General features: G+C 44.6%; 1 protein-coding gene across 8 annotated transcripts in view; it reads right to left on the bottom strand.

Moving 5' to 3' along the window:
* CLASP1 (cytoplasmic linker associated protein 1) overlaps positions 1 to 18,163 on the bottom strand; it is a 269,984-nt gene that overhangs the window by 114,496 nt on the left and 137,325 nt on the right. For all 8 annotated transcript variants that reach the window (XM_049712736.1, XM_049712737.1, XM_049712729.1 and 5 more), the window contains 4 exons: positions 6,904 to 7,056; positions 3,509 to 3,582; positions 1,850 to 1,942; positions 520 to 665 (listed from right to left, as the gene is read on the bottom strand). In XM_049712736.1, coding sequence (XP_049568693.1) covers positions 520 to 665; positions 1,850 to 1,942; positions 3,509 to 3,582; positions 6,904 to 7,056 — 466 coding nt within the window. The remainder of the gene's footprint in view (positions 1 to 519; positions 666 to 1,849; positions 1,943 to 3,508; positions 3,583 to 6,903; positions 7,057 to 18,163) is intronic.

Below are 18,163 nucleotides of genomic sequence, written 5' to 3'. Positions count from 1 at the left end.
TCAGGTCAAAACTTTAAACAGCTGCAAAGCCACCTTACTATTGCTGCTGCTCTGATATTCTAACATATTTTCTAAGACAGAAGTTTTAGATACTGATACAGGTTTAGTGAGGATAAAAAAAAATTTCCCCGCAGTACATGCCTTTAACCTTATAGCTACAGTACTCTTCTAGAAACAAACATTCTAATAATCATGCTATCACCTGCCAGCAAAAACAGTGAAAAAGCTGAGGAAAAAAGTTTACAAAATTTCATTTTTTCATAGTATTAATAACTGCTTCAAGTTTAAAATAGAGGCTTCAGAGCTAAGTCACTGAATAAAATTTAAAATCTGTCACACTTAACATAACTGGTCAGGACTATTGTAAAAGTGTTAACAGAAGCGTAACTGGAATGGGTCTTGGAGACCAGTTGAAAGTTCCGTGAAAGAAACCCAGTGGGCGTATTCAATGAACCATCTCTGAAGCACCGTCATGAGGCTATTTTATGATGTGAGAATCGGGAGCATCGCAATCCTTACCCCAAGGTGATACAAGCCTCCCGCACTACCTGAGAGCGCAGATCCTTAGCCGATAGTTTAAAGGCTCCGTCCAAAAGACGCAAATGTTGGAAGAAGTTATCATACTCAGCAGCACCAGCCAAAAGTAAAGATCTAATCTTTTTTAGCTAAGGGGATGGAGAAAACGAAGAGACAGACAAAACAATTCTTAGAACAGAATATACAAAACAACAGAAGCCATCAAATATTAGAGATCAAAGTTAAACGATACAGAGTTTTCCAAAACGAATTCAGCCAACTAAATAGCTGCTGATATATCTAGGTATCATAAATAAGAACTAGTAATTTTTAAAATTAGTGTCTGTGATAAATGGATTACAATTCTTCTGTAAAGCGTACTTTTTAATGGGAAACAGTTTAGTGACTTACACATGCTGTGATGCTAAGGACAGAGTAACTAAACCCTCACTGTAGCCTGTAAAAGCGCCTTCCCTGAGCTCACCTTCCCCCGCACCCCACTCCAACCGCCATTCACTCAGTGAATCATAGGAAGAAGCGACGCTACAGCCTTTGCACAGTACGTGCCACTGTGTCTTTACTAAAGGGCCAGTGTGCATCCAAAACAGACACACAGCAGTGCTCCCAGCCCTCTTCCTGCCACACAACCAACGCATGATCGCTCTCCTCAGAAAAGACACGCCTTCACGTGATGCCCCTGCACTTTAATGTTCGGCCCACTTCTTTTCATTAATCCACTTTTTTTTTTTTTTTCTTTGCGGTACGCGGGCCTCTCACTGCTGTGGCCTCTCCCGTTGCGGAGCACAGGCTCCGGACGCGCAGGCTCAGCGGCCATGGCTCACGGGCCCAGACGCTCCGCAGCATGTGGGATCTTCCCGGACTGGGGCACGAACCCGCGTCCCCTGCATCGGCAGGCGGACTCTCAACCACTGCACCACCAGGGAAGCCCCATTAATCCACTTTTAAAAACAGAGGGAGCAGAAGTGCTGTGAAGAAAGCAAGGGATAGAGAGACACACACTGAAAATGTCACTAAAAAGCCGCTTTCCTGGCCAATGGTCACAGAACTACATCTTTACTGAGGTCGTAGGAGCAGCGGTCGTACCACAGGTAGGTCTCTGCTAAAAGTACAGGATACACAAAAAGATAGAAGCTGGCATGTTTGAAGAACAGAAGTGAAGTAATCTACTAAAAAGGCGACGTGTAAATATGGAAGCTTATATTTAAAATATTTACTACTTAAAATTCATCAGAGCTGCACCCCAGTTTCATAACAAAGTATTCAGACCGTGTAAATATCGAATGCAAATGTAATCACACAGTCAGTGGCTTACAGCGGTTACTCTTTGCTCCCAATCATGCTTGTCATCAGATAATATTTCCCTAATCTTGTTTATGGACTCCTCAAGGTCTCGGCTGGAGTAAATCTGTAAGCAAAATTAATTTACAATCAATAGGAGAAAATTTACAGAATAAACAAAGATTATTCCTTAAATACCTGAAGTCAAGGGCACTTAGTAAGCCCAGTAAAAGAAATTATTTCATTTTTCAGAAGGGCCTTCAAGATAACATCTAGTCAAGTCTGTCTTAGATTGAGCTTCTTTCCTGCTCTGAATGCATACCGACTAGATCCGATGCCCACGTATGGATAACCTTGCCTCAAATATGGCTTTACTGTAAGTTAACAGATAATTTCATGTGCAAAAGAGAAAAAAGCCCACTGGGGAACCAGCAGTGATGCACAAGTCATTGATTACTCTTAGCGTTTTTTGTAACACCACATCATACAGGCAGACCTCGGAGACACTGCCGGGTCGCTTCCAGACCCCTGTCATAAAGTGAATACCGCAATGAAGCAAGTCACACGAATTCTTTTGGTCTCCTAGACTGTAGTCTATTAACTGTGCAATAGCATGATGTCTTAAAAAAAAAAAAAGTGTGCATACCTTAATTTAAAAATACTTTCTTGCTAAAAGATGCTAACCATCCTCTGAGTCTTCAGTGAACTGTAACCTTTTTGCTGATGGAGGGTTTGAAATATTGTGAGAATTACCAAAATGTGACACAGAGACACGAGGTGAGCAAATGCCGCTGGAAAAAGGGCACCAACAGACGTGCTCGACGCAGGGTGGCCACGGACCTTCAGTCTGTAAAACTGCAGTATCCGTGAAGCACAACAAAGTGAAGCGCAATACAGCAAGTACGTCTGTACTTGCAACTTTAAATACTTTCAGGTCTGCTCTCTCATTTATCCTCACATATTACTCACAAGATGGTGAGGGGGGGAAAAAAACCAAAAACAACCAAGAGTGAGGCATGCTGGGAAGGTCAAGGACGTAAGGATGGTCCTGAGCCTAAAACACCTGTTACCTGCTTTATACACACACACGGCAACGAAGCAGCAGGTGACAAGGGATTCACACAGACATTAAGCGCTGTAGGAATCCAGAGCACGGACACCTGATGTAGCACAAGCCCCGATCAACGAGAGACAGTGCTGAGGCACAAAGCAGTCTGAAAAGTGTGGCTGTACCCCAGCTTCTGTCAATCAACTCTGCCGCATCTGTTAGGTGGTACTTAACAAGGGGAGCATCAAGATGGAATAAACTAAGATTTTATGAAGCCATTTTTTGTAGTTTTCAGACACCCAAATTCTTCAACTTTACAAACTTTTCTTTCTGAGGAAAATCCCTACATAAGCATGCTTCTTTGTTCTCTCTTCTAACCTAATCCCTCATTTCCCCCTCTTTTAGGTGACCTAACCCACACACTCACTGCAGGAGCAAGCTACTTCTCTCAGTTCTTACTGAAAGGTCATCCTGGGCCGTGACTTTCGCTCTTCTTTTCCTGGTCTGCAACCTCAGATCTCCTGTGGGCTTGACAGTCAGAATTACCCTACCTAGTAAGAAACTCCGCGCGTCGCACACTTGAAAAGTGAAACTTGAAGCATAAGCCCATCCTTGTTTTTAACCAAACGAAACATCTTCACTCACCTGGACTACAGGCACATCATCAAATGCTTTAATAAAGTCCTCTTCATCAACAGCACCAGCTCCCTCTTTTGCAGCTATAAAAAAGATCAATTTTTAAAATGTAAACAGTGTGCATCGGAGGAGTCTGAAGGTACAAAATCAAAATTATATTTTGGAAGATTTGTAACTATGTTTTAAGTCTTAAGTTTAGAGTTTTTGTGGCACTGACAAGCATTATAGACTTTCAATATTAAGATAAAGTATAGTAATTTTACAGTGTAACGTATGTTAGCTTAAAACCATTTAAAGACACTACTTGCTTAAGGAGGGCCAGTCTAGCCGTTAAAGGATTTAGATGGTTTATACTGTATTAACGTATAAGTCTTTTCAAAGATTCCAAATAAACATATAATAGAAATTTTAATTCTTCAGGGAATAAATGAAATTATGTCCTTGTTAGGAATCTAGCAACTCTGTGAAACACTCAAGTAAGCTCTAAAGAATTTAACAGTTTCATCTCAACTTCATATTGGTCTCCAAACATTATTTCGAAAGAAAAAAGGAAAAAAACATTTTCATTTCCTTTAACTCATGATAACTGTCAATTTTTCATGTACATGTCAGTTGCAAGTTGACCCCACGAAGGTGCTGTAAGATACTCCGCTACTTAAAAGTTGTTATAATTGCTATCATTTGGGAGGAAGCTTTTTCTGTTTGCTAATATGAGCGTCACTTCACGTATGAAAATCATGTGACATTTTATCAGATGTTTTTTCTTCATAATAAAGGTTTCCAAATGGTTATCTACAGTCATCCCTGTAACCCTCATTAATGATTTATATTGATTAGTCCAAGTGCTTTTCTAGAGCTTCTTACCAGACAAGTTATCTGGAGTTTGAGGTGCTCATGGACCACCTAGACAGAAAGGGCTTTAAAGACAACTCGTTACAGTGGTAAATACGTGTCATCACTCTTGATGACTATTACTCTGCATTCACAAGCAAACTACACACAGACAACAGTAACACACTGTGAGTGGTGCTCTGTGTCTGCTTTAGGTTAGGACTGCGTCCCACCGAGCAGATGGGTGCTGAGCTGAGCGCTCCTCTGTGTGAGGCCTGGCACCACATACCGAAGAGGACTCGTGGGCCAAGCACAGTCCCTGGGCCCGAGGCATCTGACGGGGAGCCAACAGGGAAACTCACGACTATGGCGTTAGACGAAACGGAAAAGGACAGGATCAGGTCTGAGGGGAAGACAGGGTTGGTACCGCTGCACAATCTACACAGGTCGGGTTTGTGCAAGGGGAACAGTGAGGGAAGGGAAGGAAAAGAAGTGGTCTGATGCCACAGAAAATTTCTAAGCCTCGTCTATGGAACGGATGCTACTCAAAAACGGATCAAGAAAACACATTAGGAAGATTGTTCAGGGCTTCCCTGGTGGCGCAGCCGTTAAGAATCCGCCTGCCAATGCAGGAGACACAGGCTCGAGCCCTGGTCCGGGAAGATCCCACATGCCGTGAAGCAACGAAGCCCGTGCACCACAACTACTGACCCTGCGCTCTAGAGCCCACGAGCCACAACTACTGAGCCCGCACGCCTAGAGTCCGTGCTGCGCATCAAGAGAAGCCACTGCAATCAGAAGCCCGCGCACCGCAATGAAGAGTAACCCCCGCTCGCCGCAACTAGAGAAAGCCCGTGCGCAGCAACGAAGACCCAACGCAGACAAAAATTAATTTTTTTAAAAAAAAAGTACTGATACATGCTCCAACAGAGATGAACCTCAAAAACATTATGCCAAGGGAAAGGAGCCAGACACAGGAGACTGCATATTGGATACCTCCATTTCTATGAAATTTCTAGATAGCTAAATGCCTAAAGACAAAACATGGGCTGGGGAAGGAAGGAACGGGGAGGAACTGTTTAAAGGGGATAGGGTCTTCTTTTGAGGGATGAAACTGTGTTGCAACCAGGCAGAGGTGGTGGTTGCTCAACACTGTGAAGATAATAAATGCCACTGAATTGTTACCTTTAAAATGGTTGATTTCATGTTGTATGAATTTAAGCTCTTTAACAACAATAACAAAAAATTTTAAGGAACCAAAAAGTAAAGGATTAGAAAGAACTAGGAAGAGCAACACAAACGTAAGAAACGAGCCCAGCTCTTCCCTCTGCCGCCAGCACAGCTCCCGCTGTGCAGAGACGCTGTGCAGAGGCTACGTGGGCGCTGAGCCGCTGAGTCAGGACACGCCGCCCGGGGCTGCTGCAGAGAGCAAGAAAGGCCAGCAGGAGGAGGTGGCGTCCTAACGCGGGTCCTCACTTCGGCGTTACCTCAGCTCAGCTGGCTGAGCCAAGAGCCCACTGCTGACAGTAAGCGCGGTTCTAAGAGCAGCAGCTATGTGAGTTTTTTGGAGGTAAAAAATTTACACAACTATAGTAAATCAACTATACTTCAATAGCATTTTTTTTAAAGTAGGTAATTTGCATGTAAATTTAAAATGTGACAGCCAAATGAAACCTGTCTATAACAAGGACTCAAAACTGCCTAAATTGGGGGATGGGATAGCAGGGGGATTAGGGAAGAAATCCTTATAAATCAATGTTCAAAGCCTCAGGGAGCTAATCCTTACCATTCACTAATTCGGCATCCCTACAGCAACAAAATACATTTTAAAGACATAAGGTACAATCTGACTTCTGGACGGTCTCAGTCTTTTCTTTTTTTTTAATTTTATTTATTTATTTTTGGCTGTGTTGGGTCTTTGCTGCTGCACGCTGGCTTTCTCTAGTTGCGGTGAGCAGGGGCTACTCTTTGTTACGGTGCACGGGCCTCTCATGGCGGTGGCTTCTCTTGTTGCGGAGCACGGGCTCTAGGCGTGCGGGCTCAGTAGTTGTGGCTCGTGGGCTTCAGCAGTTATGGTTCGTGGACTCTAGAGCGCAGGCTCAGCAGTTGTGGCGCTCGGGCTTAGCTGCTCCGTGCCATGTGGGATCTTCCTGGACCAGGGCTCGAACCCGTGTCCCCTGCACTGGCAGGCGGATTCTTAACCACTGCGCCACCAGGGAAGCCCGGACAGTCTCGTCTTGATACACAGCAACTGGCTGAAAGGCCCCCTGGTAGTGTCAGGCATGGCTGGAGCCCGAGGCCATCAGGGTACCACGGGCTCTACTCTGCATTGGGTTCACGTGCCCAGAGGCTCTGCCTCAGCAAATGTGGCAACACAGCAGCTCAGACTTACAGCCTACCAGCTTATCAGCATCCACAGCAGAGAACTAATTTAATTCAAGAAGAGCCAGTGGAAGTGTACTGCCAACAGGATTACTTCACCTCTTAAGGACGCACAAGGCAAGTATCACGCACGTCTGGTTTTAAACGTCGGCAGAGCTGACCCCGCGGTACCACACTGGGCTCGGTCCTACCTGAAGACTTGGATCCAAGAGTGGATGAGCCGAGCCTGCGGGTAGTCCCCATTCCAACGTTTCTGCGGGAGCTTGCTGGAGCTTTGGATGACGTAGAGCTGGCAGAAGAAGGCCTATTACCATCCACAGAATCCTCATCATCAAAATTTTTATCTGAAGAATAAGCACAGACATCGTTTTTTGTTTTCATTTTTAAGTACTTTTTCACCTGAACTGAAAACAGCAACTAGTCTTAGAGATGAATGGCTTGCCAACTCTTTTGGAACCTGAGGTGCCCATCCAGGTCTAGAAAAAAGCCTTAGTTGAGTCCAGAATGCAGCTACAAACATCCTGTTTGCTTTCACACATCTGGAATGCTCTCCACCCCAATTCTGGAAAACCATAAAGAAGAAAATAATCTCTCATAAAACTACCACCTAGGAGCATACTTTAACAATTTGACATATTTATGACCATTCTCTCATGCATTTTTTTAATAGTTAACATTAAATATATTTCATTTTTGGATACTGTGTATTTCAAATACGTCCATTTTACCACATGATGAAACATTCTTCATAAACACCATTTTCACGGTTCCATGGTACTTTGCAACTGGAAAATGGCACAAATGAAAAATACTTTCATTGTTAGACATTTAGGGTGATTCTAATAACTTACCATTAGAAATAATATTGCAACAGATACCTTTCTACTTGCATCTTTGTTTGAACTTCTAATAATATTAAGGAAAAAAAAATTCCTGGAAGAAGGATTACTGGGTCAAAGAGTATAATAAAGTTTTTGATGGGTACAGCCAACCTTATTTTCAGAAACCTCATATAAATACATACTTTTCCTGGAAATTCAAAGAAGGGCCTATCTTGCCACACCCTTGCCAATGCTGAATATAAAAAAAAAAAAAAAAAAAAGCAAGCCTCTTCTTTACTGTTGCATTCCTCTCATAGTGAAGTTGAGCATTTTTTCATAAGTTCATTAACTTCTAAATGTTCTAAACAGCAGGAAATCCAACCAATATTCCTCAAGTTGCATTCAAAATTTAAAAAAAGAAAACCATCTTTGGGCTTATAAAAATGAACATACTTATGAACAGCATTCTGATGGCACAAAAATTAAAGCTCTCACGATACAGAGCACGTGTGGGTCATTCAGGGGGCTAAACAAAGAACTTAGGAGTCATTAAAAACAAAAAAAGAAAACTGACGTCCATAGCCGGCAATATTCATGATTTCTGAAAACGGGCATTAGATTTTTACCAGAAAGTCTGAAGTAAATAATTGCTGACCAAAAAACAGATACAAATAACCTGTTTTTCTTGCTCTAGTTGCTTCTCAGCTGAACTATCAACAGCCAAGTCTTGTGTCTACTCAGGACCCTAACGTTCCTTACACCTCACCAACAATCCCCTTCAAATCACAGGGCTTCTTTTATTCAACAGTCAGGGAGGGAGGAACCACATCCTCACAAATGCAGATCCCTGTGCAAACAGCTTCCCTCAACACGCCTTTACATTCCCCATCGCCTGGGCAAGCTGTGCTGTAATCCATACAGCAAGGTCTTGCTGATTCAGGCGTCCAGTGGTCTATTAGCACAGACTTCCCACGTGGATTCAGAAGTGATTCTTACACTGCAGAGCACACTGACAAGGCCGCTGCAAGAGTAAAACTTGGTCTGAAGTACAGGACGAGGTCACCCACTGGGCACTGACAGGAGCCCCGAGAGCATGTGGACCGTTGTCGTGACACGGCCACGGTGCGGGGTTGTGTCATTACTCCACTGAGAACAGTGACAGCCCCGGGCTGTGGGGAAGGTTAAGAGTGAGTGGGGGACACGATCACGACTATGCTTCACTCAAAAACGCATGTAAATTGTGTTTAGCTTTGTCTTTCTAACACAGGCAGGCAAGCCATGTAGAAATGCGTTGTTATTGAGAATTATTTTCAATGGGCCGATTTCACTGGAATTCCTGGAATTTCCACTTGCAGCAATGATGCATTAGCAAGGACCTAACCTCTTAAGAGAAACCAGACAGAATATGTAAAACTACTACTTTCAGACAGGACGACAGGCAGTACAGAGCTGAGATGCCTCAGAGAAGGGAAACAAACAAGGTGAGCTCTACAATCACCCCAAGTTCCTGCCTGGAGACAATTCCCAGGCCACCCAGGCCAGGGAGCCTGACAGCCTTGCTAAGTGGAGAAAATGAAGACCAGACTCCAGGGGGGCCAGGTAGCTGGGAGAGGCAGGGCCGAGTGCTGGAAAAGAGAGAGCCACACTGAAAGAGAGCTCCAGGCATGCCTTAAACTCTGGGCCACGCCATGTGAGTGAGATGCCCTAAGGGAGGGCAAAAAATGGCCAGGAGACTGTAAACTGAACAACTCCCAAAGTCCACACAAAGTAGGAATATGCTCGAGCACCAGAGCTGGGGTGCTCTCGGTGACTCACTGGAGGCATTCAGTAGAGACCCCAGAGAGAGCAAGCCTAGTAGTGGGGCCAGGTCTCAAGGACAGTAGACAGATCTGCAAGTAACTCAACTGCTTTGCCAAACAAAGCATGACATTCTTTAAAGGACTATGACAAAACGCAGACGCTCAACAACGTAACAGTCACAACACACATCATCTAAGCAAAACTTCATAAACAGATGAGAAGCAGGGAAATGTGGCTCATAATCAGGAGAGAAAAACGTCAAAAAATAGGGACCCACTAAGAAATGACAGAGATGATGGAACCTGCAGACAGGAACATTAAAACTGCTACACCTGTGGTCAAGGAGTAAAGGAACTCACAGACATAATGAGCGAAAAGGAAGGTGTTTTAAAAGGACCAAATGGAACTTCTAGAAATTAAAAAAACACAGCAGCTGAAATGAAAATATCGTTGAAATGGGATTCAAAGCAGATTAGACACTGCAAAAGAAGGGGAAAATGAGAGAATTTAAACACACAGCAATAAAATTTAACCCAAATTAAGCATAGAGACAAAAAAAAGAAAAGCCTGAAGAAGAAAAGAAATAAGAGGAATAGTCTCAGAGATCTGTAGGATGATACCCAGCAGTCTGACACACGTGAAATTGCACTGCCAGCAGAAGCCAGAGGAAAAAGACACATTAGATACCGAGGAACAAAATGACAACAGCTTTCATCAGAAACCATGTGTGCCAGAAGACAGTGGAATGACATCTTGAAAATGGTGAAGGGAGTATTAACCTAGAATTCTACATCCAGCAAAAGTATCTTCTAAGAACAGAGGCTGAATTAAAACTTATTCAGACCAACAAAACCAGAATTTATCACCAGCAGACCAGCGCACTCCAGGGAATGCTGAAGATCTTCAGGCAAAAGGAAAATGATAACAAATGGAAACTTGGAATTACATTAAGAAATGAAGATCACTGGTGATAGTAAATATGTGGATAAATGTAAGACTTTCTTCTCGTATTTTAACTACTGTAAAAGATAACTGATTATTTAAGGCAGAAATAAAATACTCAACATTTGGTCCCCATTCTTTTTATATTCTCATGTTACAGGAGGATAACCTCACGGCCAGAGAAAGCATCTATGTCGGCATGTGGATATCCAGGCGGTTAGGATATATGTTGCTGTAAGGGACGCCACACAGAAAACTGGGCAAGTATGAAGAGAATGGAAGCGGTTCAGACTCGTCCTCAAAGAGCTTGTAGTTTTAAAAGTTAATCACAACTTGTCCACGTTCACTGCAGATGCCACATTACGTCCGCTGCACCGAGGACGCAGCTGCTTCATCACCAGTGTCGGCGTGGAAACGGCCCCCAAGGAAGGGAAGGGGGAAAGGCAGCCAGTGGGAGGTTTTTTAAAACTGAGCTCCAACAGTCCCGACTCAGCCTCTTTACTTCCCCTTTGGAAACAAATCTAACGGGCTTACTTATTGAATTTTCTAAACAGATTAGAAGCAACTAAATATAGAAATAGCGAGAAAGGGGGATGGAACACAGGAGTTAAGCACAGTGATGTGAATGAAAAGTGACAGTTGAAAGCCCGACAGCTAAACAGAAACTATAAAAAGCAAACACGCACATAGAAAACACCCCGAACTCACAAGGCTTAGAACCCAGTGCAGGGGTCAAATCACGTGTCCCAACCTAAAAGCGCAGTACCGCGTGCCCATCACCACGACGCTGCACCAGCAAGATTACATGATTGTTCATGGGATCCATGTGCTAACAGAGAAAGTAATTCACGTTTTCTATCTGAGTTAGAAATTCAGGGGAACAGGAACGAGGGTGTAGTCATTTACCAGGTTAAATTTGCCCAGAGAGGTGTTTGGAGGATAAAGGTCAATTGAGCCTATTATTTGAAAACTAACACACCGTCTAAAAATAAGTTTGCCCTCTGGTTCCCAGCTTTTGGGACACCCAGAAATTAAAATCAAATCCAAAAGGGGGTTAGGCTCTCAGAAAGGTACCCAGTTTCAGTTAACTGGGGTTAAATTTCTCTTATGTAGAAGGTGCCGTTCCCGACCCGGACAAATGAGCTGTGTTTGCCACCGCACGCGGTCAGAGGAGACACACTCGGGATCCAGTCCAGGGTGAGGGGTCTCGTGGTCTCTGGGTCTAATATGTTTCAGTATCTTTCAACTAAATCAATCCATACTGAACTCTACGAGTCACTTAAATTCCCATTTTCTTTAGGCTTTTCAGCTAAGCAGACATCTGTTAGAATACAGCCTCTTTTTCTAGAGCTTTAACTAAGGCAAACACGTGTGTGAGAATGAATATTTTTAGCTATGCAAGCTTTTGCTATTACATCAACTTAAAACTTTTCACACATTAAGAAAACATCTGTTACACAGAAAACGTTCTTAGAGAAGGATCGGTTCTCCCTGAGCCCAAAGAAATAATTAATTCTATCTCCTGGCACCACTGCAAAGACTGTCATTCTGAGGGTCACTTCTCTCATGTGACAGCCTGGGGTAGAAACCTGGCATAAGCTCATTGGCGCCTTCGGTTCCTTTAATCTCTTAAAAATCACCCCAGTTCCATTCCCCCTTTTACAGCATTGGGACAAGACATTTAAAAATAACGCGTGAAACTTCTACAGTGTGACACTAATTTTCATCCAACTCTCAATCACCCCACTCCTGGTAACCCAATTAGTAGGCAGTTATCGTGAAGTGAAAAACAGCAGTAAAACAGCATGCCCCAAAGAACTGTTGATACAATAGAGATTTTAAAACACAGAAGAGAACCTTTTGAAAAAATTAAAAGTCCAGAGAGCACACACAGTCATTCGTGGACTTAGCAGCAAACCAGCCTAGTTCTCAAGGCTGAGTAAGTCTGTGAACTTGTGCTGAAGTCCTCAACCGTGGTCCAGATGCTGGACAGAGGCTGGCGAGCGGCCAGGGCCGGCACAGGCCGGGGCAGAAGCAGTCCCTCCATCGGCCTGAACTGACCCACATTCTGAACCCCCTAAGGAAGGGCCGGCAGAGCCCCGGCAGCCTCAGGACTGAGCTGTAACCAGGCTGGATCGGGGGTGATACAAAGCAACAAGCCACACACAGACTCTAGGTCAAAAGTCACCACACAGACCATAGCACGGCACTGTGACTAGAGGTTCAGGTCCAGGAGTGGCAGAAAAACATATCAGTCTAAAGACTGACTTCAAGTTTGGTGTTTAGAACTTGGAATTACAAGTTTTGGATCATATTGTCCGTTTAGAAAATGTATACACTCATCTATGAGGACGAACAAAATGTCACAGAAACTAAGAGGAGGTGTCTGTCCCGTTGTCCATCTGCCAGGGAGGCCGGAACCTAAACCTCCAAGCTTTTCCTCTTTTTTCCCCTGAGGCAGGCTGTGACCCACGCAGGTCCAACGGGGAGAAAGTTCCTCGTTCGTTCTCTTTATAAAGACAACTAACTCCCTGTGTCAGGGTCACTTTGTGGAAGCTGATACCCCAACAGGCTTTCAGCTTCGCCCACTCCCTGTTACTGAAATTCTCCTCCAAGGGAATGAGAAATGTGGCAGCCTAGTAACTGGAGCATAATTAGCAATCCCAAGAGAAGGCTGCACGGAGACACGATAATAAGCCCAAAGGCAGGCTGCTTTCCGTAAATATCCCCGAATATCTTGTCTTGATCTGTCACAGCTCTAAGCCATGGCTGACGGCCCCATACACCAAACACACTCCTGTGTAATCCTGAACACACCATCCTCTGCGAGCCTCGCCGGCTCTGTCCTGCTCTGGGCTGCACAGCCATAAACGTCTTGCCTTTTACTCCGACTCCCCCTGTGATGAGCTGTGTGCAGATCTGTTCTGTCTCTCTGTCCCTGGAGCAGACACATCCTTCTGGAATCCCTAACACCTACCACAGAGCCTGGGCCAACACACAGTAGGGCAATCAGATACTTAACTCTGGCAGTCCGCAGGAAAGAAGTCAAAACTTGTGAATGGATGCAAACCATTCTTCACGTATCTTTTTCAGAAGCTTTTACTGCTTTTAAAAATGTATAAGGCTTCATTAGATAATATAGTCAAACAAAGTCTGACAATATCTGAGGGAAAATGAAGAAAGTAAGGTAAATACAATCCTAAATGTTTTTTTAACCTTCCTGATGTCCTACCAGTCAGAAATCTTTATTCCTTTTTTCTGACAAAACATATACCTATTTAAAAATTACAAGTCAAAGCCCTCTTATATCAATCATAACCCCCCAAAATTAAACTGTTCACAACGATATATATGCATTTCCAGACTTCAATGCATGCATAAACCTACCATTATACACACACATATGCAACAAAAACTGTTTTGCCCACTACCGATATTTAGTAGATATTTTTTCTGTATCTGTCTAATCCATTTTGAAGACTACTATTACACTGCTCACATATGTAACATTTGATCAATCGCTTATAGACAGCTCGATTATTTCAAATCTTTCACCCTCGTAACACCACTGCAGTCATGTGTTTAAAAGCAGCGACAGTGAATGCACACCTAGGTCTGCACATACCTGCGTGCCAGGCCGTGTTTGGGGCTGTGCCTATTCTCATCAAATGCTCCCGACCACCCTAAGAGGGAAGCACTATCATGACTCCACGTTAAAGGCGGAAAATCTTAACGCAGCCAGGTACAAGTGCCTAGAGTCACACAGTTAATAACTAAGAGGGGGTGGAGCCAGGGTTCAAGTCTATGTGCATCTGACTCAAGATGCTAGGATCCGAGTTGTGATAACAAACGACCACCACACAAAAAGAGCAATTCATGTAAACCGGCCACTGTGTGCTACGCACGGTGCTCAGTACTTTCTGTGCGTTATTTAATTCTTACAACACGCCTTTGCTTACTTAAGAAAAGTACTTAATTAAGATAATTTCTTAAACATGGAATCATCAGTGACTCTTATGGCTGCAGACATAGAAATCCTCAACAAAGTATCAGCAAACCAAAGCTAGCAACATATAAAAAACTATCACCATGGCCAAGCAGGATTTATCCCAAGAATGGAATGTTGGTTTAATATATAAAACTTAATTTAATCATCATATTAATAAACTAAAAGACAAAAACACATGCTCAGTAGACACAATAAAAGTATTTGACAATACTGGGGCGGGGGGCGGGGGGGGAAGAAGCCTTTCATGCTAAAAACACCACAAACAGGGACTAGAAGGGAACTCCCTCAACCTGATGAAGACTAGCTACAAAACACAAAACACACACTGTTAACATCTTATTTAATGGTGACAGACTAGATGTTTTCCCCCTAAGATGAGGAAAAAGACAAGAAGCCTACTCTCACCACTTCTATTCAACACTGTACTAGAGGTTCTAGCCAGGACAATTAGCAAATAGGAAGAACTAAAATTATCTCTATTCACAGATGACACAATCTTGTATATAGAAAGTTCTAAGGAATTCACTAAAAAAACTATTAGCACTAATAAATGAGTTCAGAAAGGTCGCAGAATATTAAACCAAAATAGAAAAATCCATTGTATTTTTATACATCAGCAATGAACAATCCAAAAATGAAATTAAGAAAGCAATTAACAAGAACATCAAGGAAAAAAAAATACTTAGGAGTAACTTTAACACAAGTTACGTTACAGCATGTTTGCTGAAAACTGCATAACATTATTGAGAGAAATTAAAGACGTAATAAATGGAAAGACAGCTCATGTTCATGGATCAGAAGACTTATGAAAAGTTACTTTGCTCATTATCCAAACTGTATTTCTCATCCATTTGTCCTCACCAGCTTTGACTTTTAACCAAAGTTGGATGGTGCCTAGAGAGGCATGAAGGTGCAAACCACACTGTCTGCAGCAGGTGGCTGGGTAAAAGGCTGTTTCTCTACAAAGTTCCTACACTCCTCTCCGTCAAAATATGGGGAGTGGGGTAAGTGTACCCCCCCAAATCCAGTCAGTATGGACCAGCAGTGAAACCAAGAAGGACCCTGAGGGGCTTCTGGGCATGAAAGCCTTTTTGTCGCCCGTTTCTTGTAGGCAAGACTCCAGCCTCCATGACCTTCCCTGAGTTCCAAAGGGCGGATTAGAACAGCAACCCCATCCTTGAACTACTGCTAAACAACTCCTCATCAAATTCTCCCAGCTTGGGACACACGGTTTTGAGGGCAGGTGCCCACGGTGTCCCCCTCTGCCTGGCAAAGCAATAAAGCTATTCTTTTCTGCTTCACCCAGAACTCTGTCGCTGGGATTGGATTCGGCACCGGTGCACAGAGAAGCTGAGCTTTTGGCATCAGTACTAACTAGGACCAGTCCTACTTAACAGTGCTCAGTGACGAACACCCTTCAATATCCATATTCTGAAACAAAACTTCCTCTGCCCTGTGTACAAAATTAAGAAATGCTTTTTAAGCATTTCAGAGCACAAGGCGTAGAAAAACTTTAACCTGGCGGGAAACACTGGCACATTTCACAGAACAAAACCGGACACGGCGCGACGGGAGTGACGAGGGTGCTGAGAGTGTGTTACGGCTGCAGTCACCCACTGTCCATCACAGAAAAGCAGAGCTGAAGCACAGGCAAGCTCAACTCCGAGGATGAGTTTCCACCCCCTCGGCCATGCGCATGTCCACCCGACGCCTGCAGAGCAGATGAGCCAGCAGAGAGGGTGGGGGCCAAGATGGGACGACAAGAGGAAATTCAGTTCAGGCTTACTCATCCCCTAAGAAGGGAGCGAAAAGGGGAAGCAACTGGGGCAGACACGATCAGAAGCTGGAGAGGGACAGGAGAGGTGAGGGGACCCAGAGCAAAGTTGTGCCGACACCGGCACCGCCAGGGACAACTGATGAGCCCTCCCCGCTCAGGTCAGGGCGCGCTTCTTCCTCGGCGTCGGATGGAGAACTTGCTGGCCGCTGCTCTACAGCTACCAGCTCAGGAGAGACGCGGCAGAGCCCGCGGCCGGCCTCGTAGGGGAGGAACGCACAGCAGGCGCTGGGCAGTGAGCCTGTCCCCCCGCAGGGCCACGGGCCACCGGCCACCGGCCTACACCTCCATCAAGACCAACCTCGAAGCTGAAAATGGGGTTTAAAAACGGAGTCCGCCTTCTGCCTATGCAACGTGTATCTCTCTAAATAAACCTGCTTCCACTTTATTTAATTAATTAAAGTAAAATAAAAAGAAGTTTAATAGAATGAAAATTGGCTCCTGTTTCCCTGTCTGTGAAAAAAGGGTGATACTGCCCACCAACAGGGATCATCTGAAGGCAGCCCTCCTCCACTGCCAGCTCCGACAGACCTGGGGGACGCCCCCCTGTAACCACAGTCCTGCCTCGGGGCTGGGCGGGACCCAGAGGCTCTGCCCCACCTGCCACCTAAGTCACGGCAGAGCCTGTCTTTCTGCAGGATTGGGGCCAGGTGGAGGGCAGCCTAGCACTGCTGCAGCCCAAAGAAGGGCGGCCCCAGCCTAAGAGGGAAGCGGGAAGCCAGCAGAAGGCGGCAGAGCAGAGGTCGGGGTAGAGCGGAGGCCAACGCTGCGTCTGTGTGCCTGGGGACAAAACAAGACCCCTCGGTTACCCGAGCCAATTAATCCCCCTTTCTACTTATATACCTGGAGTGGAGGTGTACCATTTATAATCAAGGGGCTCTCTGTACCACTTGAAGGGGGTGTCACACAGATTAGAAAGAATATACGCAAAGGTAGGAAAACTCCAACTGCTCAACAAAGAGCAGCTGTTACACTCTGTCACTGTGTGATGCCCTGAGTACAAAAAAGCAACCTTTCAAAAATATGTGGATTGGGCTTCCCTGGTGGCGCAGTGGTTGAGAGTCCACCTGCCAATGCAGGGGACACGGGTTCGTGCCCCGGTCCGGGAGGATCCCACATGCCGCGGAGCGGCCGGGCCCGTGAGCCATGGCCTCTGAGCCTGCGCGTCCGGAGCCTGTGCTCCGCAACGGGAGAGGCCACGACAGTGAGAGGCCCGCGTACCGCAAAAAAAAAAAAAATGTGGATGGAGCTGAAGAATTAGGAATAGAATTCTTTTTTCTTTAGTTGAAGAACAGTTGATCTACAATGTTGAGTTAATTTCTCCTGTACAGCAAAGTGATTCAGTTATACATATACATTCTTCTTTTTAAATATTCTACCCCATTGTGGTTTTATCACAGGATACTGAATATAGTTCCCAGTGCTACACAGTAGGATCTTGTTGGTTTTTTGTCTTTTTATAAATTTATTTATTTATTTATTTTTGGCTGCATTGGGTCTTCGTTGTGGTGCAGGGGCTTCTCATTGTGGTGGCTTCTCTTGTTACAGAGCACAGGCTCTAGGTGCACGGGCTTCAGTAGTTGTCACGCACGGGCTCAGGAGTCGTGGCTCGTGGGCTCTAAAGTGCAGGCTCAGTAGTTGTGGCACGGGGGCTCAGTAGTTGTGGCTCGTGGGCTCTAGAGCGCACGCTCAGTAGTCATGGCGCACGAGCTTAGTTGCTCCGTGGCATGTGGGATCTTCCCGGACCAGGGCTTGAACCCGTGTCCCCTGCATTGGCAGGTGGATTCTTAACCACTGCGCTACCAGGGAAGTCCAGACCTTGTTGTTTATCCATCCTATATATAACAGTTTGCATCTGCTAATCCCAAACTTCCAACCCATCCCTCCCCCACCTCCCTCCCCATTGGCAACCACCAGTCTGTTCTCTATGTCTGTGGGTCCGTTCCTGTTTCATAGAAAAGTTCATTTGTGTCATATTTTAGAGGAACAGAATTCTTTTAATGCTCTTATAAAAGGCATAGAACTAATTCAGGTTATATAGTAAA

Source organism: Orcinus orca, chromosome 7 (assembly GCF_937001465.1).
Source record: "Orcinus orca chromosome 7, mOrcOrc1.1, whole genome shotgun sequence".
NCBI lineage: Eukaryota > Metazoa > Chordata > Mammalia > Artiodactyla > Delphinidae > Orcinus > Orcinus orca.
The sequence above is the reverse complement of the archived record's forward strand: the minus strand, read 5'-3'. Positions and strand labels throughout refer to the sequence as shown.